The sequence below is a fragment of the Amphiura filiformis genome, chromosome 3, assembly GCF_039555335.1.
Source record: "Amphiura filiformis chromosome 3, Afil_fr2py, whole genome shotgun sequence".
In the NCBI taxonomy this organism is placed as follows: Eukaryota; Metazoa; Echinodermata; class Ophiuroidea; order Amphilepidida; family Amphiuridae; genus Amphiura; species Amphiura filiformis.
In genome coordinates, this window is record NC_092630.1 from 68757250 (window position 1) to 68781052 (window position 23803).

The 23803-nt window shown below is 36.3% G+C and overlaps 1 protein-coding gene across 3 annotated transcripts; it reads right to left on the reverse strand.

The window, feature by feature from the left end:
• Positions 1-254: 254 nt before the first annotated feature.
• Positions 255-21747, reverse strand: LOC140149028 (uncharacterized). Of its 3 annotated transcripts, none has more exons than XM_072171176.1 (11): positions 21653-21747; positions 8847-8988; positions 7733-7845; positions 7352-7450; positions 6098-6790; positions 5505-5608; positions 4882-4957; positions 4287-4432; positions 3707-3790; positions 2915-3002; positions 255-2288 (listed from the first exon to the last, which is right to left on the reverse strand). In XM_072171176.1, exons 2-11 carry the CDS (start codon positions 8968-8970, stop codon positions 2148-2150), a joined length of 1668 nt encoding a protein of 555 aa, XP_072027277.1. In that variant the 5' UTR covers positions 8971-8988; positions 21653-21747; the 3' UTR covers positions 255-2147. The 3 variants fall into 3 exon arrangements, with proteins under 3 accessions (XP_072027277.1, XP_072027275.1, XP_072027276.1); XM_072171174.1 differs by having other exon boundaries at positions 8832-8988; XM_072171175.1 differs by having other exon boundaries at positions 8832-8988; positions 21636-21739.
• Between the last annotated feature and the right edge of the window lie 2056 nt (positions 21748-23803).

The following is a 23803-nucleotide window of genomic DNA, read 5'->3' on the forward strand; positions in this document are numbered from 1 at the left end:
CTTTGACAATTAATTTCATACATGATTGAGAGCACTTTGTCGGATCATTGGTTGGAACTGCTTTTTATCTTAAAAAATTAACCCTACCAATTGGTTTTCAAGATAATTTTAAGCGTAAGAAAATATTTCATTATTTCTATAAACATAACAATGGTATTATTTGCCAGAGGTAGATATATTACAAGATAAATTAAAGAAATAATCAATTTTGTTATGAGAATTTTCCAAACATGTGGAGCACCAGCTGTCCAGCTGAAAAACCCTATCCCCATGAGTAGTATTCAGATTTGTGTTTGCAGAACAAAATGTGTTACTGGAATGAATTAGGCAAGGTGTATGTAACTTGCATTATAGAGGAGCAAGATTATATTGTCTCTTTAAAACCATCAACAGTAATGTACATACAAAATATTTGACTAAACTGAAACTCTTGAGTCAGACCCTTGGCATATACTTTATCTGGTTTCAATAAAAAACAACCATAGAAATGTAAACAAGAACAATAATTTACATTATATGTGAAATTATCTTGTCAAAACCAAACAATGATTGTATTAGCCTGTCATATGCCTTTGGTGATAAACAAAACTGCATGTACTCTACTATTTGACTGGGCAGCAACAGAAGGTGCAATAACATGGATCTAGCAACCCGAACATACAAATGACAATCACCATCATTTCTATAATAAGGCAGTGAAATTCCTTGCTTGGTTTTATGAAGATAATTTCCCAAATTCATTTAAAAATGCATAAATTCTTTTAGAAAAAGAACATTATTTCAATATAAAAATATATATTTACATGTATATCTTATTCCTTAACAAAGTTCTACTTTTAAACAAACATTAGAAATAGTTGAAGTTGCTTCAAGTTGATCGTGGCCCCTGAGCCCAGGCCCACTGGGCCCTGTGGTAAATCCGGCCCACAGAGTATACATCTGAAGAGTTTAGATGGAAAACCTGATATATCTATTTTGTCAAATATAGTGAAAATAAGAATTATGAGCTATTTTTGATCATAGTTTACCTTGGAATGTTTACCTTGGACATCAATTTAAAGCCAAGGCTAAGGCAGATGTTGACAGCCTTAACTGAGAAGTTTGAATTTAGCATTGATCAGGTCTCGCATCTGAACTCTTCATATATTTTAAAATGTACCTATTCATATTTCATTGCATTCACAGTGCATTCACAGTGCATTGTAATAAATTTGGAGGTCAAACCATTCCAAAGAGTAAGTTGAAGAAACTTGTGGTAAACTATTGTAAAATCAATGCACTGCGCTTCAACACAACCTGTTACAACACCAGTTAAATTTGATTTAACTGTGAGCCTGCATTACTGCAATGTATATTGTGCATAAAGACAGTTTTTCATGCACAATGCCATCAAAGAAGTACACGACAAAATGCAGTGGCTATTTTTCCATCTACATTGCAGCACACCACTGCAGTTGTAGGAAAGTATGAATAAGACTTTAACCTTTATATTTCAGCAATGAGGATCTGACCATCCACGACAAACCCAGTGTTAAGTCGCCCGTGCTTATTCCGAGATATGGACCATAAGAATTACAAAAATCAATAGAAAACACAGAAATTTCAAGAGCAAAATTGATTTTTGAGCACCTATTTCCCAAGTAGTTATGACAGTGATATATCATTTTAAAGCTTGTTTAATGGAGATTTCAACAGTTTAGTAACCTAAGATGACTCAAAAAGTGCAACTTTACAATGGATTCATCGTGGATGGTCACATATGTTGGGTCATGTGCTTGATTTCATACACATCTGGATACTTGCTGGAGACATCACTTGCTATTCTATAGTGTAGCAGAGCAATATTAGAATATGAAACACCACCATTCCCAAACATTATACCAAAATATACATAATCCTAATATATAAACCCAATTCTTCTACTAATCCCAACCCTAACCACCTACTTGTATTACACCTGCATTCTATATAGAGTTTTAACTGTTTAGAGTGGCATCCCTTATTCCAATTATGTCTGCACATTACTCACAGCAAGTTCAATACAGATGCATATCAATGCTACTGATACATGTAGAAAGACCTCTATAGCATTTACCAACACCCATAATGGTTTAGGATACATAGGAATGTCTTTGCAGGTGGGTAGATCATTGAGATGTTGTGTGTCTGAGAGATACTTGAAGGCCAAGATGATCTGATGGTGCTGTATGCTGTCTTCCACCATTGTCTAAGGTGGATACATCAGTCAATTTGATGTCATCAGGAAGCCTCACAAAGATGAAGTCAATCTGATGAAACAAATAGAATTAGAGGGGAAATGAATCAGCGACTATGTGTACTGTTGGATAAAAAATTTGGCTCATCTCAAGTTTGGCAATGATGTAGGTGCATACTTTTCTGGTTGCAGTATCATGTCGTGTGCGCAAAGTTAATCGAGCAGAACTTACACACACAAGTACAACAACGTTTTGTCGGCACCCATGCGGCGCAACCGCGAAAAGGCATTGATGTCACTACCGAACTGGAGGAGATATATAAGTATAAGCAATTCATGTTTGTTCATTACACTTGTTATCATCATCTTTGTTCTCATCAATTATCATCCAACACAAAAATGCATGAGTATCCTCATCAAATTCTTTACATTGCACATCATAATGCATAATAAAGACAACTTAAACAATCTAAAATAACTTCAAAATAAAATTATAACAGTGAGCCTAACATGATCTCATAATAAAAATGCAATAAACATTGAAAGACATTGTGTAGTTCTTCTTTTTTGCTCACACATGGTATATAACTTTTCCTTTCTAAAAAATCCCAACAATTTCTTTTGTTGAAAGTTCAATTCAATTTACTGATCTTGATTCCTTGCATGATAAGTGACATATTGATAACAAGACATACATACCCTACTCCTCAGGTGTTCTTCTAAAGTGCTAAATGTCAGACCATAATCACGCTCATCATCTCCCTCATAGGTACCTGGAGCATCAGGTCTGAAACAACAACATACATGTAAACATCCACAAGTCATTATCAAAATGTGATGTCGTGTTATATGCCAAGTTGAGAATGCAAATGTTTGTTTAGTGAGTTGAGACATTTAAAGTTGGAGCATAGTCAATATTAAGCCAAAGCAAGGCTGAGAAGCACAACTAAAGAGCAAAACAGTTATCACTACTAGTAGCAATCCGCAAGTTGTATTTTTCCTATGCTTGATTAATATATAATATGATTTAATATATAATATTTCTTCTCAATGGCTTAACTAGAGAGGGAGGCAGGGATAGACTGCCCAGTTGTATAAATATTTTTAGGAAAAATCAGGACAGAAAAAAAAAATGAAAATTACTTTAAATCAGCACCTGTTGGATCCTCTTTCAGATCTGGACCAAATCTCAGTCACCAGGCTTTTACCCCCTCTGATCACTTTAGCTGGTACACACCTGTTTCTACTCACAGTTAAACCATATACACAAGCCTTGTCTATAAGTAGTAGGTATATATATCAGGTAACTAAATTAAATTGTAGTTTAGAACAGTTGAATGACTGTAATTGCTCCTCAATGGATGTCGAAGTCTCAATTATACACTGACAGGTAGCAGTTTTTAATACTTCCCAGCCTGTGTGGTAGCTGATGATTACATGTGTTTTATCTTGTGCATCTTAATGTTAAATACACATATTAGATGATTGTACCTTGGTTCAGGGTGATATACCATCCAAGCATCCATCAAGCCACTTGTTTTCATACCTTGTAACTCTTCAGCACCTTGTAAAAACCTGAAGAAATATACAGAGTAATAGAAAATATTCATATTAAACAATGACTAAATCTGCCTACATATGCATTCGTTTTGATGGTATTATATACTGTCTTTCTGTAAATAGGTACAATTAGTGCTGCCACTGCTATCACACAATGACTAAGCTCTACTGAACTTTGTGCTGATGTAATTAGTAGCATTTTGTGTCATCAGAAAGACTTGGGTTCAAATACCTTTTCTCCATTTTTGTACATTAGAACCCATTTCATGTGATCCATTCAAAAACAATATTAATATGTTCATCGCCATCCAAATAATTTCTACACTGGCAAGTGTGAAGGGAAAATTTTGGTTTGATTCAAGAAAGATTGATTCAAGAAATTATGCAGCAAGTGACCTAAATAAAATGTTTGTAAGCTTGCTTTAATCTTTCCAACAATGAGAACTTTTAATGTTAAAACTTATGCACTATAACCAAAACTATTTTACATGTGAACTGTTTAGTCACCTACTTGTATTCTAGGCTATCTGGCTGTGCATTCAAATCTCCCATGAGAACAGCAGGACCAGGATGTTGACTCATATACTTCCAGATTTCTACCACACTCTTCTTTCTTGCTTCCTCACTTAGGGACAGGTGGGTTACATACACATGGAGCTGGAAACGACAACAATGTACAAAACATATGGGAACCAATTATTAATTCAAAATTTCACCCTAGTCATGAAATATTTTCAGGTAAAATCAAAAGAATTCTAAAAACTAGTCATTTTAGCAGAGTGATTATAATGGAGTGCATCTTGAAGAGAGAAATGAGGCTCTGCAGATGATTGATTATCTATAGTCTGTCTCGTATCAAGTTGAGAGTAACGCCATATTGGATTTTGCAGAGGCAGGTTTGAATCGTGTGCGATAACCTAATCCCGTGGGACGTATACACACGCGTCAAAGGGTGATTTGTCGGTACGTTGGTGACACAATTGCGTAAACGCACTGATCCGAATCTGCCATTGCAAAATCCAAAATGGCATTACTCTCACCTTGAGATGACACAAACTAACCAAACTCTGCATAGGGGTAAAAACACAATGCATTTGTAGACTTACTATTCCAAGCTGTGGTGTTTCTATTTCAGCATGTAAACAGACTCTCTGATGATTGTCTTCTTTATCACTTTCATTTCTGTTCAAGAAAAATGTGTGAAATCAAAACTCAAATACTGAATAATATTAAACTATCAACTATATCAATCACAAAACTATAGCAAAATGTAAATTGGAGTCGATTTGAAAATGGATGTATATATATGTCAAAGTAATTTGAAACGCTGTGTTTAGAGCGCTTAATAAATGTTTGTATAGATAGATTTAGATGAAGACATCAGATTCCCTCAGAAAAACCTATTATTCACTAAGAAACGACAGAATCCCATGCTATACAGGCGCAAGTGGTTACATTTGGATCCTGTCTAGATCTTGTAAAGAAGTATTTGTTCCATCATGTGATATTTGGCTGGTGGTGACTTCTTTACCATCTCTGGTAGCAGATGATGTTGGGTGGTATCTGACGAAAAATCTCTCACATTTGGGAGCTTAGTAGTTATTTATTTTTATGTGATCTTGAAGTTTCTTCCATTTTCCACCTTATTTCAACTTTGACATACATGTGTCATGAGCATATGTGCACAAATTTAAATTACTTTACATATTGCAAATTGTTGGCAAATTACCTTGAGAGTAAGATGAAATCATGTGAGATAATGGGATATTTAGAAAAGAGAGCCAATCCTTCTTGTCCCATACTTCTGAATGTCATGGCTGGTTGATAGACAAACTAAAGTAACAAATCAAAAAAAAAAAAAAGAAAAAAGAGAATCAATTAAAGTGGAAGTATAAAGGGTTATTAAATTGAATCAGTTTCCAATAATCAGTTCTCAACATATTAGTTACTTTCAACTATTGTAATGAATATAGGTGATAAATACCTGACAGCCAATTCAAAATTCTAAATATTTATTATCTTAGCTTGCGCCACAAAAGTGTCAACTTGTTCTTTATTTGCCTTATTTTGGTACCACTTTCTTTCAACAATATTGATCTTTCAACAAAATTCACTTCACCATCAGTTTGAAGAAACAAACTGATGTCAGATGCATAAGAAAGCCAACCTCTGTGGGTAAACCCCCAAAACGAAACAAAATAGTCTTGTATGGCACTTTTTGGTTGTGTCAAAATCATCATGTTCGTTGGTCCACTCCATCTGACCCACTTTTCTAAAGTGCACCACAAGGAAACTTAACAAGCGGCCATCTGGAGCACTTACTTGATATTTTGGCAGGTGCTTTGCTAAATGTGTCACCTGACTTGGTCCAAATTCTGTGTTTTCTGCTGCGTCAAAGCGAACTTCTTGGTACCCAATAATATCGGCTTCAGCTGAGCTTGACACCTGTCCTAAACGATCAATTCTTTTCTCATAGAATTTCTTTGTTGAATGTTTCAGCACCGAGTTGAAATTCCAAATATTGTAAGTTACTAACTTAACAGATGCATTCAGTGGTAGATCCTCTTTCCCAGTCAATGTTGCAGAGTGCTCTCCATGTTGTGCACTTTCCTTCCAAATATTTTCCTGAGCTCCTTTGCACTCTTCTAAGTTCATGCCACCTTCTTGAGCACAAGATGCTTGGCTGCCAAGTTGCATAGGTAATACAGGCACAAATACAGGCATTGCATGGCTGATTCCACTAAGTTTATCAGTCTGTGATGATGATGATACAGTTTTGAATACATTTTTAGTTGGTCTATAAAAAGTATGTCCGTGTAAGTGAAGCTGATGCTTACGGTCCTTCCTGATGATAAAATTGTGTTGGTAAGCTGCTGGAATCTCATTCCATGTTAATGTAAGAAAGTAACTGATACCAACAATAGCTCTTTTGCGCTGTATCTTTCTCTGTCCACTGGCAAAGCTTTCTTCATGAATAACAAGAGGTGTTGTGCCGTCCTGTGTGTACTGCAATTTCTGTGTTCATGATAAACAAGACCAACAGGTTACTTTTAATGAAACTTAAAATTTAACACAAATCTTCAAGAACCTTTGAGCTGAAGCTAAGAAGCTATTTTCATTTGATTAAGGTGGCCCCCTGCACTTTGTTAAAAAATCATGTAAAATCAGACATTTTTTGGTGATTTTAGCCATGAAGCCCCCCGCATACTCTGAAAGATGAGCCCCCGCAGGAAAAGATCCTGGACACGGTGGTGTATGTAGTGGGTATAAAGGAGAGAAAATCACATTTAAACAAATCATCTATTTTCATAAATTAAGCTGATTTGATGGAACTTTGTCTATGGGGGTTTCCATAAAATTATGTAAGATAGCATCATGCAGCCATGCTCTTGCTCTTTTGGAAAAAAATGGCAAGTGAGTTTTTCTCACCCATCTACACATCCTGTATCATTTTCAAGCAAATCTGTGCCAGAAAACATAGCTGTTAAATCCCTGAAAATTCTGTTTGTATCTAATTGAACACATGCAAGAATATTTTAAATCAATATTTCAGCGGGGTAAAACTACTGCTCTTACCAGTTTTCTTGGATGAAATACGTCTGGATGCATAGGGACATCCTTCTCATCTCTTGGAACTGTTTTGGGATGACGTTCAGCAGCATAATTCAAGGCAAACTATGAGACATAAAAAGGCAGAAAATTTCATTCTTATTTATGGGCGCAAAAACATGCAAGAGGCCAGAAACTGTGATAATTCATATTGTAATGTTAAATGTTTGCCTTTTTTAAAAAGAGAAAACTTTCTACATAGACAATGACATGATTGACATCAACTGTGAATATAATGTTCTATCAACCTTTCCGTCCATTAATGGTAAAAATTTCAACAAATTACTATCATAAAGACAATTTAAATAGACAACTACTTTTTTAGTAGGTCATCTTTGTATATCTTACCTGTACTACACTTTGTAAATCTGTGTCATTTGATTTCACATCAGGACTAAAGTCACTTAGTATTCCACCATAAATTATATTTTGTTCTACTCCACGCTTTTGGGAACCAGTCTCTAGATAAGATAGAAAAATGCTGGATTAATTTACATTCCAATATGCAGGTTAGAAATTAATATGACTGTATAAAATTAATTGTTTGGTTCTTGTCCCTCAGGTGTCAATTTCTGGGATTAGTCTGATCCGCAGCCAACTGATGATGATGTTGTCAAAAGTGAACTCTGAGAAATTGATGTTTTAGGAAAAAAATGTCAAAATTGTATTTTAAAATGATAAGAAGACTTTCCCGCTTGGTACATGGTCTTAATTTGCATCCTTTCGCAACAATGAATCCAAAATGCCTGCCTTTAGTGTGCCAAAATTCAAAATAATTAAAAATCTGAGTGGCATTGTGACTGCAAATTTTTGTTTTGTTGACTTACGTTTGTTGGGATAACAACATACCCAATGTGACTTTACTGCGTTGGACATACATGTAGGTTTGCCCCGCATCACATACAGCATCACGCAATCTGAATTGCACGTGTAATCACAATATATTGCATTTCTGACTGATATTTCCCACCAATTTACTTATGTCATGAGCCATGTGACTTTTTTGAGTTGGAACAAGTGAAATAATGATTTTTAAATCAAGAGCAAATTTGAGAAAATATTAAAAAGTTGTATTATCAGTGTCAAGTCAAAGAATACGTATATCTTAGTGTTCATAAATATTAAGAAATCTCAAATTCAGGTGTGTGGACGAATATGTCTTCCCTTATGCTGCCCTTTTTCATGTGCCAGAAAACAATCGCCCCTAGTAGTGACATGTCATGGTGAACCCTCATTACATATAAACCATGATGGCTTTTGGATGGAATTGGTGCTTCACAGATTATTGAAGGAATTATTCTTCCAAAATAAATTGACACTGCACATGGAAAACAATTCGCATCAATGTACATATTTAATACTAATTTCAAATAACTGAATGAAAAACTTAATTTTTTGAACATCATCACAAAAAATCATCAATTTTTCTACATAAAAGTAAAGTCACCTTTCACCACTATACCTTTAGAGCTGGATGCTGCCGACTTTTCTTCTAATTCTGGTTCAGTGCTTGAGCTTGTCATTCCCCAATTACAACAGAATATTGCACAGGTGATGAAAATTAATGTTAAGAACTTGCAAACCATATTACTATCTTCCAACACCTATGGACAAAGACATAAGAAGTTTAAACAGTTTAATCACAATCAAGTTCAAGATTTCTATTACCATACATGTATATACATGTAGCCAGGGTCTTAGCTACAGTGGCGTAGCCAGGATTTTGGAACCGAGGGGGCACAACTTGTAAATGTACCGACGGAAATATTTTTTACCGACGGAAGTTGTGATTTGGCGCTACTAACATAAAAACACATACTTTTTATGTGCAATTGTCAATTTTTCATCATTTTCGTTACAATTCTCCAAATTTTTCTGTCCCCCTGGATGGAAAATAGTATATTGTTAACCCAATTTTTTTTTCAACAACGCCTTCCGCCTACCGACGGCCTTACATGAACCGACGCCCATGACGAGCGGGGGGCACCGGCCCTCCTGGCCCCCCCACTACGCCACTGCTTAGCTAGCCACCCGTCTGGCCGTCATCCTGGGACGGGCAAAATTAATGCCTTTGACAGATGCTATATTATAAATTGTTTGTTTTGAGAAGCTAATTGACTTTTTTAGTAGACCCAATTTGTAGAACAAGGCCATATCAGCACATATTTGAACTCTTTGAACCCCCAATGGGCTATAGATGTCTGGTCAAATTAGGACAGGCAATTTTATTCAAATGATGGGCAAACCCTCAATTTCTAGCTAAGACCCTGCATGTAGCAGGCCTGTGTCCATGAGGCTCGAGGGATGCTGGTGTCCATGAGTAAGTTTAATTATGGTGCTGCCTACTTGAAAATTGATCTGGATATATTAACATTTGTTTCAACTTTTACATGTGCCCTGTGACTCAATTAAAAACATCTAAAAGATTGAGATGCAAAGAATTAGGCCCTGCCTAATTACCATATCTTAATGTTGCTATCTTCAGTAGATAGCATGTGGTTAGCAATGCACATGCTGTATGATTTGAGTCAGCATCATACTTAACTTGAATGGTCAAGATATGTTGAGATAGGCTGAAGATGATGTAAAATAATCCTTTTGAAAAATATTTGCTCCTTTCAGATTTCACACCACCAAATAGTATTATACGGTCATGCATTTCTCCGAAAAAGCCATGGATGGCCTAAAGTAAGCATTAAAATGAGCAGAAATTTGCATAACTTTGGCTAAATTTGAATTGGTCATGATTAGTAATATCAAATCCTGCAACTGTACCACAGATGGCAGAGATCAAGTATTTTTTAATGATTTTAAGCAGTCTTCTGTGCAGAAACATTGGAATGATTTTGCAGGTAAATTAGGTAATTCCCAGACATCATAGACTTTGAGGGGCAGTCGTAAAAAATAATGACGGTCAACCAGGGATACAAAGGGATAAGCATCCTAGGTTACATAACCAAACCGGAAGATGTAGCCTAGGTCTAGACAATAGGCGAATTAGCGGCCATTTTGTCTTCAACATGATTTTATTTACGTGTCAATATACTTTAGTACACAAATTATATAAGTTAACAGGTTTACAATTTTAAAATTATATTTTGAGTATACAATATATTTTGTAGTAAATCGATGAAATGACGGCGATTGTTCAGGTATTATATGCTTGATAGAATTAAACTCTCTGACCAGCTAGTATTCTCCTCCGCCGTCATTATGATTCCAGTCACTCCACGTACCGTGTTGCGAAGGTGGAGGAGACTAAAGCTGTATTGAAGAACACGCATGCGTTCTTATTTTGAATTTTGACCCAATTTGTAGAACAAGGCCATATCAGCACATATTTGAACTCTTTGAACCCCCAATGGGCTATAGATGTCTGGTCAAATTAGGACAGGCAATTTTATTCAAATGATGGGCAACCCTCAATTTCTGGCTAAGACCCTGCATGTAGCAGGCCTGTGTCCATGAGGCTCGAGGGATGCTGGTGTCCATGAGTAAGTTTAATTATGGTGCTGCCTACTTGAAAATTGATCTGGATATATTAACATTTGTTTCAACTTTTACATGTGCCCTGTGACTCAATTAAAAACATCTAAAAGATTGAGATGCAAAGAATTAGGCCCTGCCTAATTACCATATCTTAATGTTGCTATCTTCAGTAGATAGCATGTGGTTAGCAATGCACATGCTGTATTGATTTGAGTCAGCATCATACTTAACTTGAATTATTTAACTTTTAATGGTCAGGATATGTTGAGATAGGCTGAAGATGATGTAAAATAATCCTTTTGAAAAATCTTTGCTCCTTTCAGATTTCACACCACCAAATAGTATTATACGGTCATGCATTTCTCCGAAAAAGCCATGGATGGCCTAAAGTAAGTATTAAATGAGCAGAAATTTGCATAACTTTGGCTAAATTTGAATTGGTCATGATTAGTAATATCAAATCCTGCAACTGTACCACAGATGGCAGAGATCAAGTATTTTTTAATGATTTTAAGCAGTCTTCTGTGCAGAAACATTGGTATGATTTTGCAGGTAAATTAGGTAATTCCCAGACATCATAGACTTCGAGGGGCAGTCGTAAAAAATAATGACGGTCAACCAGGGATACAAAGGGATAAGCACCCTAGGTTACATAACCAAACCGGAAGATGTAGCCTAGGTCTAGACAATAGGCGAATTAGCGGCCATTTTGTCTTCAACATGATTTTATTTACGTGTCAATATACTTTAGTACACAAATTAGGCCTATATAAGTTAACAGGTTTACAATTTTAAAATTATATTTTGAGTATACAATATATTTTGTAGTAAATCGTTATGATTCCAGTCACTCCACGTACCGTGTTGCGAAGGTGAAGGAGACTAAAGCTGTATTGAAGAACACGCATGCGTTAAAAATGATGTACATGTAGCCAAGGTCGAACAATAGCGTGACGTAGTTTCCGGCATTGTTCCTATGCACTTTCACCCTCCTGGGTCAACCTATATTTTTTCCCAGTCAGAGGGATCAGACTTGGGCTAAATTTCAACCATCATAGCCGTCGCTAAGAACTGAGTCGCTCTTGTGAAGAAAAAATGATGTTTTCTTGAGGCGAATTTTCAATTTAGTACATAATCTCTATGGGGATTTATTTGGTGGTGCATATGAATTATGATATCTGCACTGCAGTCAACATGTCAAAATATTGAAGAAATGTGCTCCCCAAACAGGTGGAAAGTAGGCAAAATAACATGCCTGAAAAAAGTGGGGAACTTGGGAACCATGTTCCCAGGAAATTTTGCTATTTGGAGGGAAATTTTTGTCTTCTAAACAAAGAAATACAAAAGAAATATTGGGAACATTTTCAATAGGCCTACTGGAGGGAAATTTTGCAAACTTGGAGGAAATTTTGATGATGTTCCCGGGAAATATTGCATTTTTTCCAGCCCTGCAAAATAATTCCCATTCAAACCTGTGGGAAATTGAAATTGCATAATCCCGGCTATAACATGCCCCGATTTGTTGGAGAAGCATGCATACATGGGGGATTATTTTAATATGACAGCCAATGTGTGACATGCACATTTTAGGCCTTACATTTCATAAATCATATTTTCTGTTTTAAAGGTTATAGCACAGGTGAATATTTAGTAAGTTCCTAGAATGTGGTGATGTGAAGGGGTTTTTTTCAAAGGAGTAATAACCATTTATACTTAATTCACATATGCAATCATTGAAAATGACTGGTTTCAGGCATAAAATGAACACCAAATAAAGTTTTAATACTTTTTTAACCTTTAGGCTTTAAACCTGTCATGTGTTAAAGCTTTAACTTCAGATAAGTTGGTCATTGATTAATTTAACTAAAAACTGAAACATTATTCAAACAATTGTTTCTTTCTCATTTTTTCAGCTGGAAATAGATTTTCACACTGTAACAGTGTTACAATGACACCAAACCATAATTTACCTCATATTCATATTCTAAGAGGAAACTAAAGTACAAACTCAATTTGATCTGTTTTTCTAACCAACACCCAAGCTTAATTTTTAGTTAAATTTATTGGCAAATAAAGTTGGACAAATATTCAGAATGCAGCTGTAAAATGTCACACTGTAACAGTTTTGTGCAACACCAAATTGATCTGCCAAATTTTAGAATGGTCACATTTCATGCACTTCTTTAAATTTAACTCTTATTACCCGGTACCGGTACTCTTACATATGTTCACATAATGAAAATGCTTAAACAATCACTTACCGGTACATTTAAAAGAAGGTGGCAATTACTATGGTTGCTACATTCATTTCAAAAGTTCACACTGCAACACGTTTTTGAGATACCGGTACCAAATGTTACAGTGTGATTGTTGTTTTTTTTAATGCACGGCATTAAAGATAGTGTCAGTTACTAATTAGTTCATGAATGTTTTCCATCATATTCAATTAAAAATACCTAGTAAGTTTATTTTAACAAAGAATGCCAAGTATGCAATAAGCAAGTTCGATAATTCAGAACAGAGTGCATTGTGGGTGAAAGTCTGTTGGGATATCACAGCCAGGCCTCACACAGTATTTCAATGGTGACGAACTTTGCACTTTTCAAAAAACCTTTTTGATTTTTTTTGGCAAGTTGTTGGGTCTGATTGTCCCCATAGAACTTTTATATACCGGTAACATACAAAGATAGTTTGAACCTACCTTGGAAGTACCAACATTGTAAATGACAAATAAAATCACAAGAATTCCCGACCCGGGGGGGTCACTCCCATTGTGGCGGGAATGTGGCCTGTACACCATCCGCGATAATCAACTTTTGAAAAGCACACTAAACAAGGATTTAACCCTGGGCTAAAACGACACCTTAAACAGGGATTTCATTCCTAACATCAAATTTCATACCCTAAATTTCATTTCCGCGTATTTAGCAATTGCAATTTTGCTACCCTTTTTCCCATTTTTTACATGTTTTTGACACCCTAAACGCGGTACGCGCGTATCGTGCCTTCCCACGAAAAAACGACCCTTTTTACGCGTTTTCATTATCGTGGATGGTGTACAGGCCACAATGGGAGTGACCCCCCCCGGATTCCCGATCAGTCAAAGTCCATTCCCACAGCCGTCTATGGGAGGATTGTGTTATTATATCCCCAATACTGGCCAAGAATATTACCCACAATGCACTCTGTTCTGAATGATCGAATTAGCTTATTGTATAACATGTTGTATAAATGTCGCAACATTTTACCCAAATCAGCTCTTATTTGTGCTATTTTTTGATAAAAAAATAGCGACAATGCATTTAATATCAAGATTCATACAACATTGTACGGTAAGGTATAATTATTTGGGCTTCAGTCAGTACATAGTAACATGATGTGGGTATGGAGATTGAGAATAAATTAAAAATGCTAAAATGTAGGTATCCCAGTTAACACTAGTCAGCGAAATTCGCCGAGACCGGGGCCCAAACACAATGCATATTTACATAGAAATTTGAATTTTTTTCGAGAACAGGTCAGTGAAGGAAACCTACATAAATATGTTTTCTATACCGTACTTCACTTGACCCAAATATATGATTTTTTATGGTGATAATCAAGTTGCACATGGAATTTTAGAGGGATTTTGATAGCAGTTCCATTAAAAAAAGCTGCTATCGCCATGAGACTAAGATCTAGAAACACCCCTAAATGCCGTTGGGGAATTTTGCTAGCAGAATCTTTTTGATGAAAGTCAATCTTTGACAAGATGTAACTTTGTTACAGAAAGTGCTATGACAAAAATGTTTTCAGTTTTGGCTTTCTTTACTCAAGGGCTTTAATTTGATATGTAAAATAAAAATGATGCAGTTTGAATTTTGATGGCAAATTTGAATTTCGCATACCCGGTACCTAGACTGCCTAACTTGCCTGTATCTCGTTTCGGCCAAAGAACGTCTGTAATACATACCTGTTTTTAATGACTTTGCAACAATGTTTCTATTGTCAGCAATAACAGCTTGCATTCATACTTTTGAGTTTATATGGTGAATTTTCGTACACATCATAAATAAGTGAAATCAGAATATCCTGAAAGGAAATTAGGTAACTAATTCAACGACACTGACCTCGCAGCAGCTAATGTTTTCATGTAAACATGGCGTCATTAGACATTTTTAGCCTTTTTTCGTATCCTACTATCGGATCGTTGAAACAACAAAACCTCAATCCCCGGCCTCATTCACGAATTCACTCACCTTCCTACACCACCAGTTGAAATAAAACTCGAAACATCCCGTGTTATTCCTCAAAACTACATGCACCTTCATTAATAAAAAATTGAAATCCTAGTAGAAATCCGTTATCGAAAATTGTTTGATATAAAACGTCAACAAAAGTAATTTTTCTGAAGAGTAGATACCACGTGTCAAAATGGCGGCCGCAGTCGCATCCCCCAGCTTTGTACGTGTACCCAGGTCACGGTATGTCTACGTGACGAACAGTCAAGGTCAGAGGACAGCGCAACCTGTCTGCTGTCATGCCGAATATAATGGCTCCGCCCAATGAAGCGGCGCTGTCAATCATCCTTATTCACAATCGCCTTTGTCGAACAGACTTTTACGCAGGTAAGAGCTCACGCTGTCCTCACTTTAGCGATTAGGATCGACGAGCGCCAGGCCGACACAATCTGGTTGTGTAGGAGACTATCATGCCACGTTGGAACCATTGGATTACGGAAGAAATATTCATACCAGGACTGAAGCAAATGTGGCCATTTCTATGTTTGTACCGGGCAAGTACCGGACATTTTTCAACACGGAGCTAGCGGAAATTACTACAAATTCGTCCAAGGTAAGCAAAGGGTTGGGGATCATTTTGAAGACCCAAATGATAATGATACTGCACGGCTGAAAGAACTATTGGATATTTGTAACTTTGATCAATATGTTAATTCTCCGACTCATATCAAAGGACATATTTTGGATTTAGTAATTGGCCGCGCCTCGGATAATTTAATTAATTCTGTCAATGTCGACTGTTTTATGACTGATCATGTCTCGATTCTTTGTAAGCTGAACCTCAAGAAACCTCCACTTTTGAAACAGCACATTTCTTATCGAAAATATAAAGAACTTGACCATGAACAATTTGCTTTGGATATTGAGAAATCTTTCGCAAGCACTGATTCATCAGTAGATCTAAATGAAATTGTACATAAATATAACTCAACTCTCTGTAACATTTTGGATAAGCATGTACCTTTGAAATCCCGTACTATTACAATTCGCCCTTCCCATCCCTGGTACTCTCCTGAGATTGATGAAGCGAAGAAATTGAGGAAAATACTTGAACGTAAGTGGAGGAAAACCAAATTGGAAGTGGATCGTCAGCTTTTTATAACTCAACGCCAACATGTTTATAACATGATTTATGATGCCAAGGCAGCATACTATAGAGACAAAATTTGAAATTGTTCTGACCAGAAGGAACTTTTTAAGATTGTTGAAAGTCTGCTGCACCAAAAAGGAAAAGCAAAACTTCCTTCTCACAACTCTAAGGAACAACTGGCACAAAAATTTAATAGTTTCTTCACTTCAAAAATTACTAAAATACGTGATGATTTGGACTCTGAACTTACTGCTATTGACAAGCAAAACACATCCACTACTTCGGACATTGAACATGATGTGAAATCTTATTTAGATGCTTTCTCGCCTGCGTCGGAAGAGGAAATTTGTAAAATCATCAGTGCTTCACCACCAAAATCATGTGACTCTGACCCTATTCCTACTTGGCTTTTAAAGAATCATCTTCAGCTGCTTGCTCTGCTTATTACATGCATTGTTAATCTGTCATTGGAATCGGCAGTTTTTCCATCTTGTTTCAAAACTGCCCTCGTCACACCTCTTCTTAAAAAGCCATCGCTTGACTCTGAAATCTTGAAAAATTACCGACCGGTCTCAAACTTGGCTTTCATCTCAAAAATAATTGAAAAGGTTGTTTCATCTCGTATAGCTGATCATCTTACTGCCAACAACCTATATGAGCGCTTCCAATCAGCGTATAGAAAACATCATGGAACTGAAACAGCATAACTTCGTGTTCAAAATGACGTACTGTGCAATTTGGATAGAAAACGTGGTGTATTTTTGGTATTACTTGATCTATCTGCTGCCTTCGACACCATAGACCATGGTGTCCTTCTGTCGCGTCTCTCCTCTTTTGGTATTAGAGGTAGTGCACTTGAATGGACCCGTTCTTATTTGACCGACAGATTGCAGGCTGTCAACATCAATGGTTGTTTGTCATCATTCATTCCACTCCTTTTCGGTGTCCCCCAAGGATCTGCATTAAGACCTCAATTCTTCACCATTTACTCGTCTCCAATAGCTAACATCGCCCGCAAGCATGGATTACAAGTTCACATGTACGCCGACGACACACAGCTTTATTTATCTTTTGATTTAGATAGTGCATCAGATGAATTTTCTTCACGTTCAGCAAATTGAATTATGTATCAAGGACATTAAATCATGGATGACTGTAAATAAATTGAAATTAAATGATGACAAAACTGAACTTCTTATTATCACCTCCAAATATAATCAATCAAAACTTCGCTCCAACTCTCTTCAAATTAATTCTGCCAACATTCAAGCTTCTACTAATAGTCGCAATCTAGGAATTATATTTGACAACATTCGCTCGATGGAAGACCACGTAAAGGGTGTGTGCAAATCAACTTATTTTCAGATTAGAAACATTAATGAAATTCGCAAAGTGCTCGATTATGATACTGCTGCAACACTTGTCCACGCTTAAGTCACATCACGTCTTGACAATGGAAATGCTTTATTATATGGAATCACTGAACGACAACTCAATAAACGTCAACAGGCTCAAAATGCTGCTGCACGCATGCTCACAAGGACTAGAAAATTTGACCATATTTCACCCGTCTTACAACGCCTGGATTGGTTACCAATTCGATATCGCATTCATTTCAAACTCCTTCTTCTCACCTGGAAAGCGCTCCATGACATGGCACCTTCTTATATCAGTGAACTTATCAATTTATATATTCCATCACGTAACCTTAGATCATCGGATAAGTATCTTCTTTCAGTTCCACGGACTTCTTCATCATTTGGCGACGGGGCCTTCTATGCTTGTGCACCTGCACTTTGGAACTTGCTTCCTTTAAATCTGCGTGATTTGTGATTCACTTGATATTTTCAAAAAGACTTTAAAACTCATCTGTTTAAGATTGCTTATGACAATTGACTTCTATATGTGACTGTTTTTATAATTGTGTGTTAATTTTTAATTGTTCAATGTTTGCGCCTCGGAATAGGTTGTCTAGATAGATGGCGCATTATAAATGCATTATTATTATTATTATTATTATTATCGCATTTTTAACTTTGACTAAACTGTTTCGGAGTTAAGGCACGCTAAAAGTAGACCATTTCGGGGGCTGTATTTGGTGTACATGTGACGTTTTGAACAGAGTAAAAAACGACCACTTATTCGCTATTGCTGAAGTATACTCGCCGAATCATGTACCAATACACAAGGTATTGGTACATGAGATCAGGTATACACGGTACCTAAAAAATGAACAAGTTGTTTAGCATGATGGCAATGCCCCATAAATGAACAGAAAGTGTTGAATTTACCATTGGTCCCATATTTAGGGAGTCCAGTAGTTTCCCGATTTCCGAATTTGTATCTGGAAGCACGTAAAACAAGCAAGAATTGTCGTATGTTTTAAACATGATTTTTATGTTCAAATGGAAAAATAAATTATGATTTGAAGAGATTAAAGATTAATCTTTCTAACTGTATGATGTTTTTTCCAAAAAAAGTCTGTATAATCCTAGATCAATGCGATAAATACTGTGTACCATCAGAGCAACAGATTAGCAGAAGATGCACTCGTTGCCATCTTGTCACATGAGCTTCCGGATGTGACGGAGTTTTCGGATCACATCTCATTAGGCTAATGAAAGTTGATCCCCAGTTTCCCGTTACATAGTTTTTCATGACTGGGTAGGTGACTGTTTCATTATTCATTATTTTCAAACTTTCATTATCGGTGCAAAGTTAATTACGGAATGCTATGTTTTGAGGCCCAAATAAAATAATAAAGTATAGTTAGTAATGACCATGCTTCACTTCAAAACAAATTTTAATTAAGCACATCTTCTTTGGAATCTTCAAATTAACCTATAGGTTGTGCAACATATGAAAGCACCAGAAGTCCATGATAGTCTTTGGAGAACCACTTTTCCATATAAATACACTGTGTCTGTGTGTTATATTGCACACTACTTTTTACAAACCAAACTTACTCTCCACTAGCACATCTTTGGAAGCAATATTTATACGGAAATTAGTTTGTCTACTTGCACAAACTGGAAGTTGCTGGTAAAAAGCATCACAGGGTGCACGTGTTAATAATAAAACAACCATGCAAGAAATTGACAAATAAATCATTTTATTTATAAGTTTAATTTATTAAATACATATATTTGTAAGAAAAGCAGAATAAATTTGACTTCAAATTTTATTTATTTTATTTATTTTCATGTTGTCTATATATAGCACGCTACATAGTGCACGGTAGAAATGCTTTCATATTTGTTCATACGCTGGTTCCCGCGAACTTGGCTGCCTCTCTTTGTGTTCGGTCTATCCATTTAGTGGTAGGAGAAACTTAGATGCAGGGAATTGCTAGTCTCCAGTAAATGCGCCCTACGATATCGCCATTTTACCACGTAGTTTAACCCAGCGTTTGCAAAGACTATTCGGGCCAGTCAGGGTCGGCGTAAAAGTGCTTAAAATACGTGTCGGACGTGAAAGATGACATTAAAACTATCCTTTTCTTAAAAACTTGAAAAATGTGAAATAATGAAATAATGGAAAATAATGAAATATTTGATCGGCATTTTTTTCTGACCGGAGTCGGGTAACGGGAAACTGGGAGTCAACTTTCATTAGCCTTAACCCCTGACCTAGTCCAAAATCTGAGATTATTATGGGATAGACAAAAGAATTCCCCATCCGGCAATAATAAACAAATGCCCGTTGATAAAGCATGAACGGTAGTCAAAAGCAATTTCTGAGGCACCAAAATCAAGGTAATTTTCCCCGATTTTTCTTGTCAAAAGCCTTATAATTCGGTTATAAAGAGTCCATGAAACCTATATGAAACTGATATTAGATTAAATTATAGATTTTCAAGAAGAAGTTGGCCAAGTTGCAGAGCAATCGGAGGTTGCGGTAAAATGCGAACCATGATTTTGTACAGGGAGGTACTGTGGCAACATGCGAAGTACGGGGAGTGTAGCGGTGTGTTAGCGGTGCATGCCATGTGCCTTGTCGGGTTGACGCCGGGTGGTAGATGTAGCGCATTATCGGGTCTTGAGGGCAAGGATAAAAATGAAGAAGGCACACTTAAAACAAGTGATATTATTTTTGTTACTACTTTTAATCATTTCTATGATACTTAAAGAATCTGTGTAATATTTTTAAATTTTTTTTTTCACTTCCTTTGTATTTTTTTTTCAATTCTGAAGTTGAGTAGTACTACAGTGTCAGATGAGCTTCATAAACTAAAGACAAGAACATTTTGCATGAGGGCTTCAGAGAAATATGAGAAGAAAAAAAACACTTCAATGAATTGATATTATTTATGTTACTACTTTTAATCAACTCCAGTATTTTAAGAATCTCTATTCTAAACTTGTTATAAAAATGTTTGCTTTTTTTTTCCAAGATAGGCCCAAGTTTGGGGTGACTTGAGAAAAAATAAAACACACACAACTGCACTTCATACTATGTAATCATATGTTGTTACTTCTTTATTCAATAATTGTCAATATGATATTACAATACTTTGTCTTTTTTAACTCCCTTTCCAAATTTTATTAGATTTCAAATAAATTTTGAGACAGTAATCGACATAATAGGGACTTCGTTGCACACATTCCAGTTGGTCCCGGCGACAGACACAAAACCTGTACGCACACAACTTTAATTGAGCATAACTTCACTATAATTCAAGCTACTGAGCTGATTTAAAGACTCTTGGTTTTCTCTTTAAATTCTCTTTCCAGTGATACCAAACTTGATAAGGTTCGCTTAAAAAAGGCAAAAAGTGCCGGACTCCCTACCATATTAAAATAATCACCCACATATGCTGTTATACATGCATGGCCAATGGCCATGGCATGGGGACATACATGCATACATTGTCATTTTTAGCATCCATGGCATTGACAGTTGTATTTTGTAACACCATGGAATAAGTATTATAGAGCACGTAGTGCGATGGAATTGAAACTCCGTTCGTCGACGTGAGGCCAGGCGATCGTCACGTCACACTTGCAACATGTGGACGTAGATGGCAGCAGCATTTTTCTTTAATTAGCATATTCGTGACGTCATGTTAAAGTAAGTCTCCACAGCACTACGGCTACGCATATTTTTTTACGTAGCTTTTAGTACTATCGTGGTGGCAGCAGCATTTTTCTTTACTTTTCCAAAATGGCCCCGCCCGGGAGACGCCATGTTAGTGCAGGGTAATACACAGGGAAAGCCGACGCTGTCGCCACCTTTTAGCATATGAGTTGCAACGGCCTGGTAACACCTGATGAACATGCCCATTCATGCATTTGTCCCGCAGACGTCGGGGCCCAATCTAGTTTTTGTAGCGAAATAAAACACCTTCAAATGCAATCAATAAATGCTTAACAGTAGTCATTCTCATTCTTACCTAAAAATTATACTCACTTCATATATAAACCTCGAAATCTGTGAAATTTTGAGGTATTTTCCGCCCAGTTCACAAATTGGCCACCAATCAATTAAATGAGCTGCAAATAGCAGTAAACGCTAAAAACAGCTCCGTATCCAAAAATAAATCACAAAGCTCACATCCTCTTTAAGTGCAATATCAGATATTTATTTAGTAGGGTTGGCCACAGTCAAAAAAAATTTTCTTGCTGAGGTGAAAGGACTTTGGTTGGAGGTTACAAAAATACATTTCGAAAATTCAGCTGAAGTCCGTTGCCATGGCAACGGCCCGATTTGTGTTTTTTACAATTTTCGCCTATTTTGGAGCTAAAAAAGTGAAAATTGCCCTTAAAAGGACGCCTTGTTGTCTTAATATACAAGTTGGTATTTAAAAATAAATTGTATCATAAAAAGGCCCCATCTTTGTTCTATTTACAAACGAAGTTGTGTTTAGAGATTCGTTTTTTAAATATCGATTTCGGGCCTGGCAACACTGCAAGTTTTTCAAATTTGAAAAATGCCATTTTTTACCGATTTTGGCGATACGAAAAATTAACTTTTGCGCTCACCTATGATTTTGTCGTTATGGTTATTGGTAGAACATACCTTGCCCCAAACATATATAATAAGAATAGCTTGGGGAAATTTATTTCTCTAAGGAAGGTGTTGCCAGAAAAACATACATTTTGTAAAAATACAAAATTCTCATAAAAAGAAAATGTGCTGAATTTTGCCCTAGATTTAGCACATGTGATGTAATGAGTTGTATGTAGAGTCAGTTTATCATCATGGTCAACTATTCTGAATGTTTCGAAACAATAAATGAAGTTTAATTTTAATGCGGTGTTGCCAGATGCCCAAAATTATGAAAGCTACATTATGCAAAATAGCCCAAATAGGTCCAAGTTTTCATGTATGAATCTAGTCAATCCAGTCAAATCACAGTCTATTATTATAAATCATTTTATCATAATTTTCACCTGTTTTGAATGTTTGGAAACAAAAACGTTCATCATACAGTGTTGCCAGATGCCAAAAAGTAGAAAAGGTACAATTCTGGTTTACCCTGTGCACCCTGTGTTTTTAATACCATTTTTGGTTTACCGTGCACACTCTATTTTCATAAACAGATAAAAGGACATTTTTTCCAATTTGCCCCGAATTTAGTACATGTGATGTAATATATAGTCACATTATCACCATGGACAACTATTCTCTATGTTTCGAAACTTTAACTTGCAGTGTTGCCAGATGCCTAAACTATGAAAAATAGGACCAGTTTTTATGTATGATAAACAATTTCTTTGATGATGCATCTAAAATACAAGTAAATTATAATAAATTATGATATGACCCCTTAAACTATTTGTTTAAACTGAAATCCTGGGGACCGTTCACAAACGCTTGTTAGGGGGCTGAACTGAGATTTTTGACCCTCCTAAGGGGGGGGGGGGCCTGAAAAAAATGACAAGAAATGTTCCTGGGAAAATTGAGTTTATATGCTTTTCTATGGAGTTGACCCATAATTTTCATGTCAAAAAAGGGGGGCCTGAATTTTTTGAGGTCTGTAAAGGGGGGCCCCGAAAAATTTTCGCGATGAAATTTTTTGCATCATGCCCCCCCTACAAGTGTTTGTGAACGGTCCCCTGTTTTCAGACGAAAATTTGTATGTTGTTACAAGGAATTCAAAATAATTTTATCATCAAGGGACCCACATAGTGGAATACGACATCGATCGTGAGCCAATCTGCATTCTGTTGCCTGCAAAAGCCGAAGATCAGAATGAAATTCTGAAACGACCATGACCAGATATTTTTCTTAATTTCTTGGTAAACTTAAAACGTATTAAAAACGCCAAATTGCAGTCACAAAATTGATAATATTAGTAAATCACCAAAGCGAATGGTAACAAAGGTATGCGGAAACGAACTGCATTATCAATAGCAAAGTATGTGCCCAACGATTTGTCTTTGGCATGTCGCTTTTTTGAAATATCACCAAAAAATGTTAAATTTTGGGGAAAACACCCCAAAATTGAGAACAAACACGAACCTTCCAAAATAAATACATAATTATTCACACTCGGTGGCCCAGCCACTATCTGCTGCTGTGATTTGGGGTAACTCGTTGCTTCCCCTCTTCAGATAC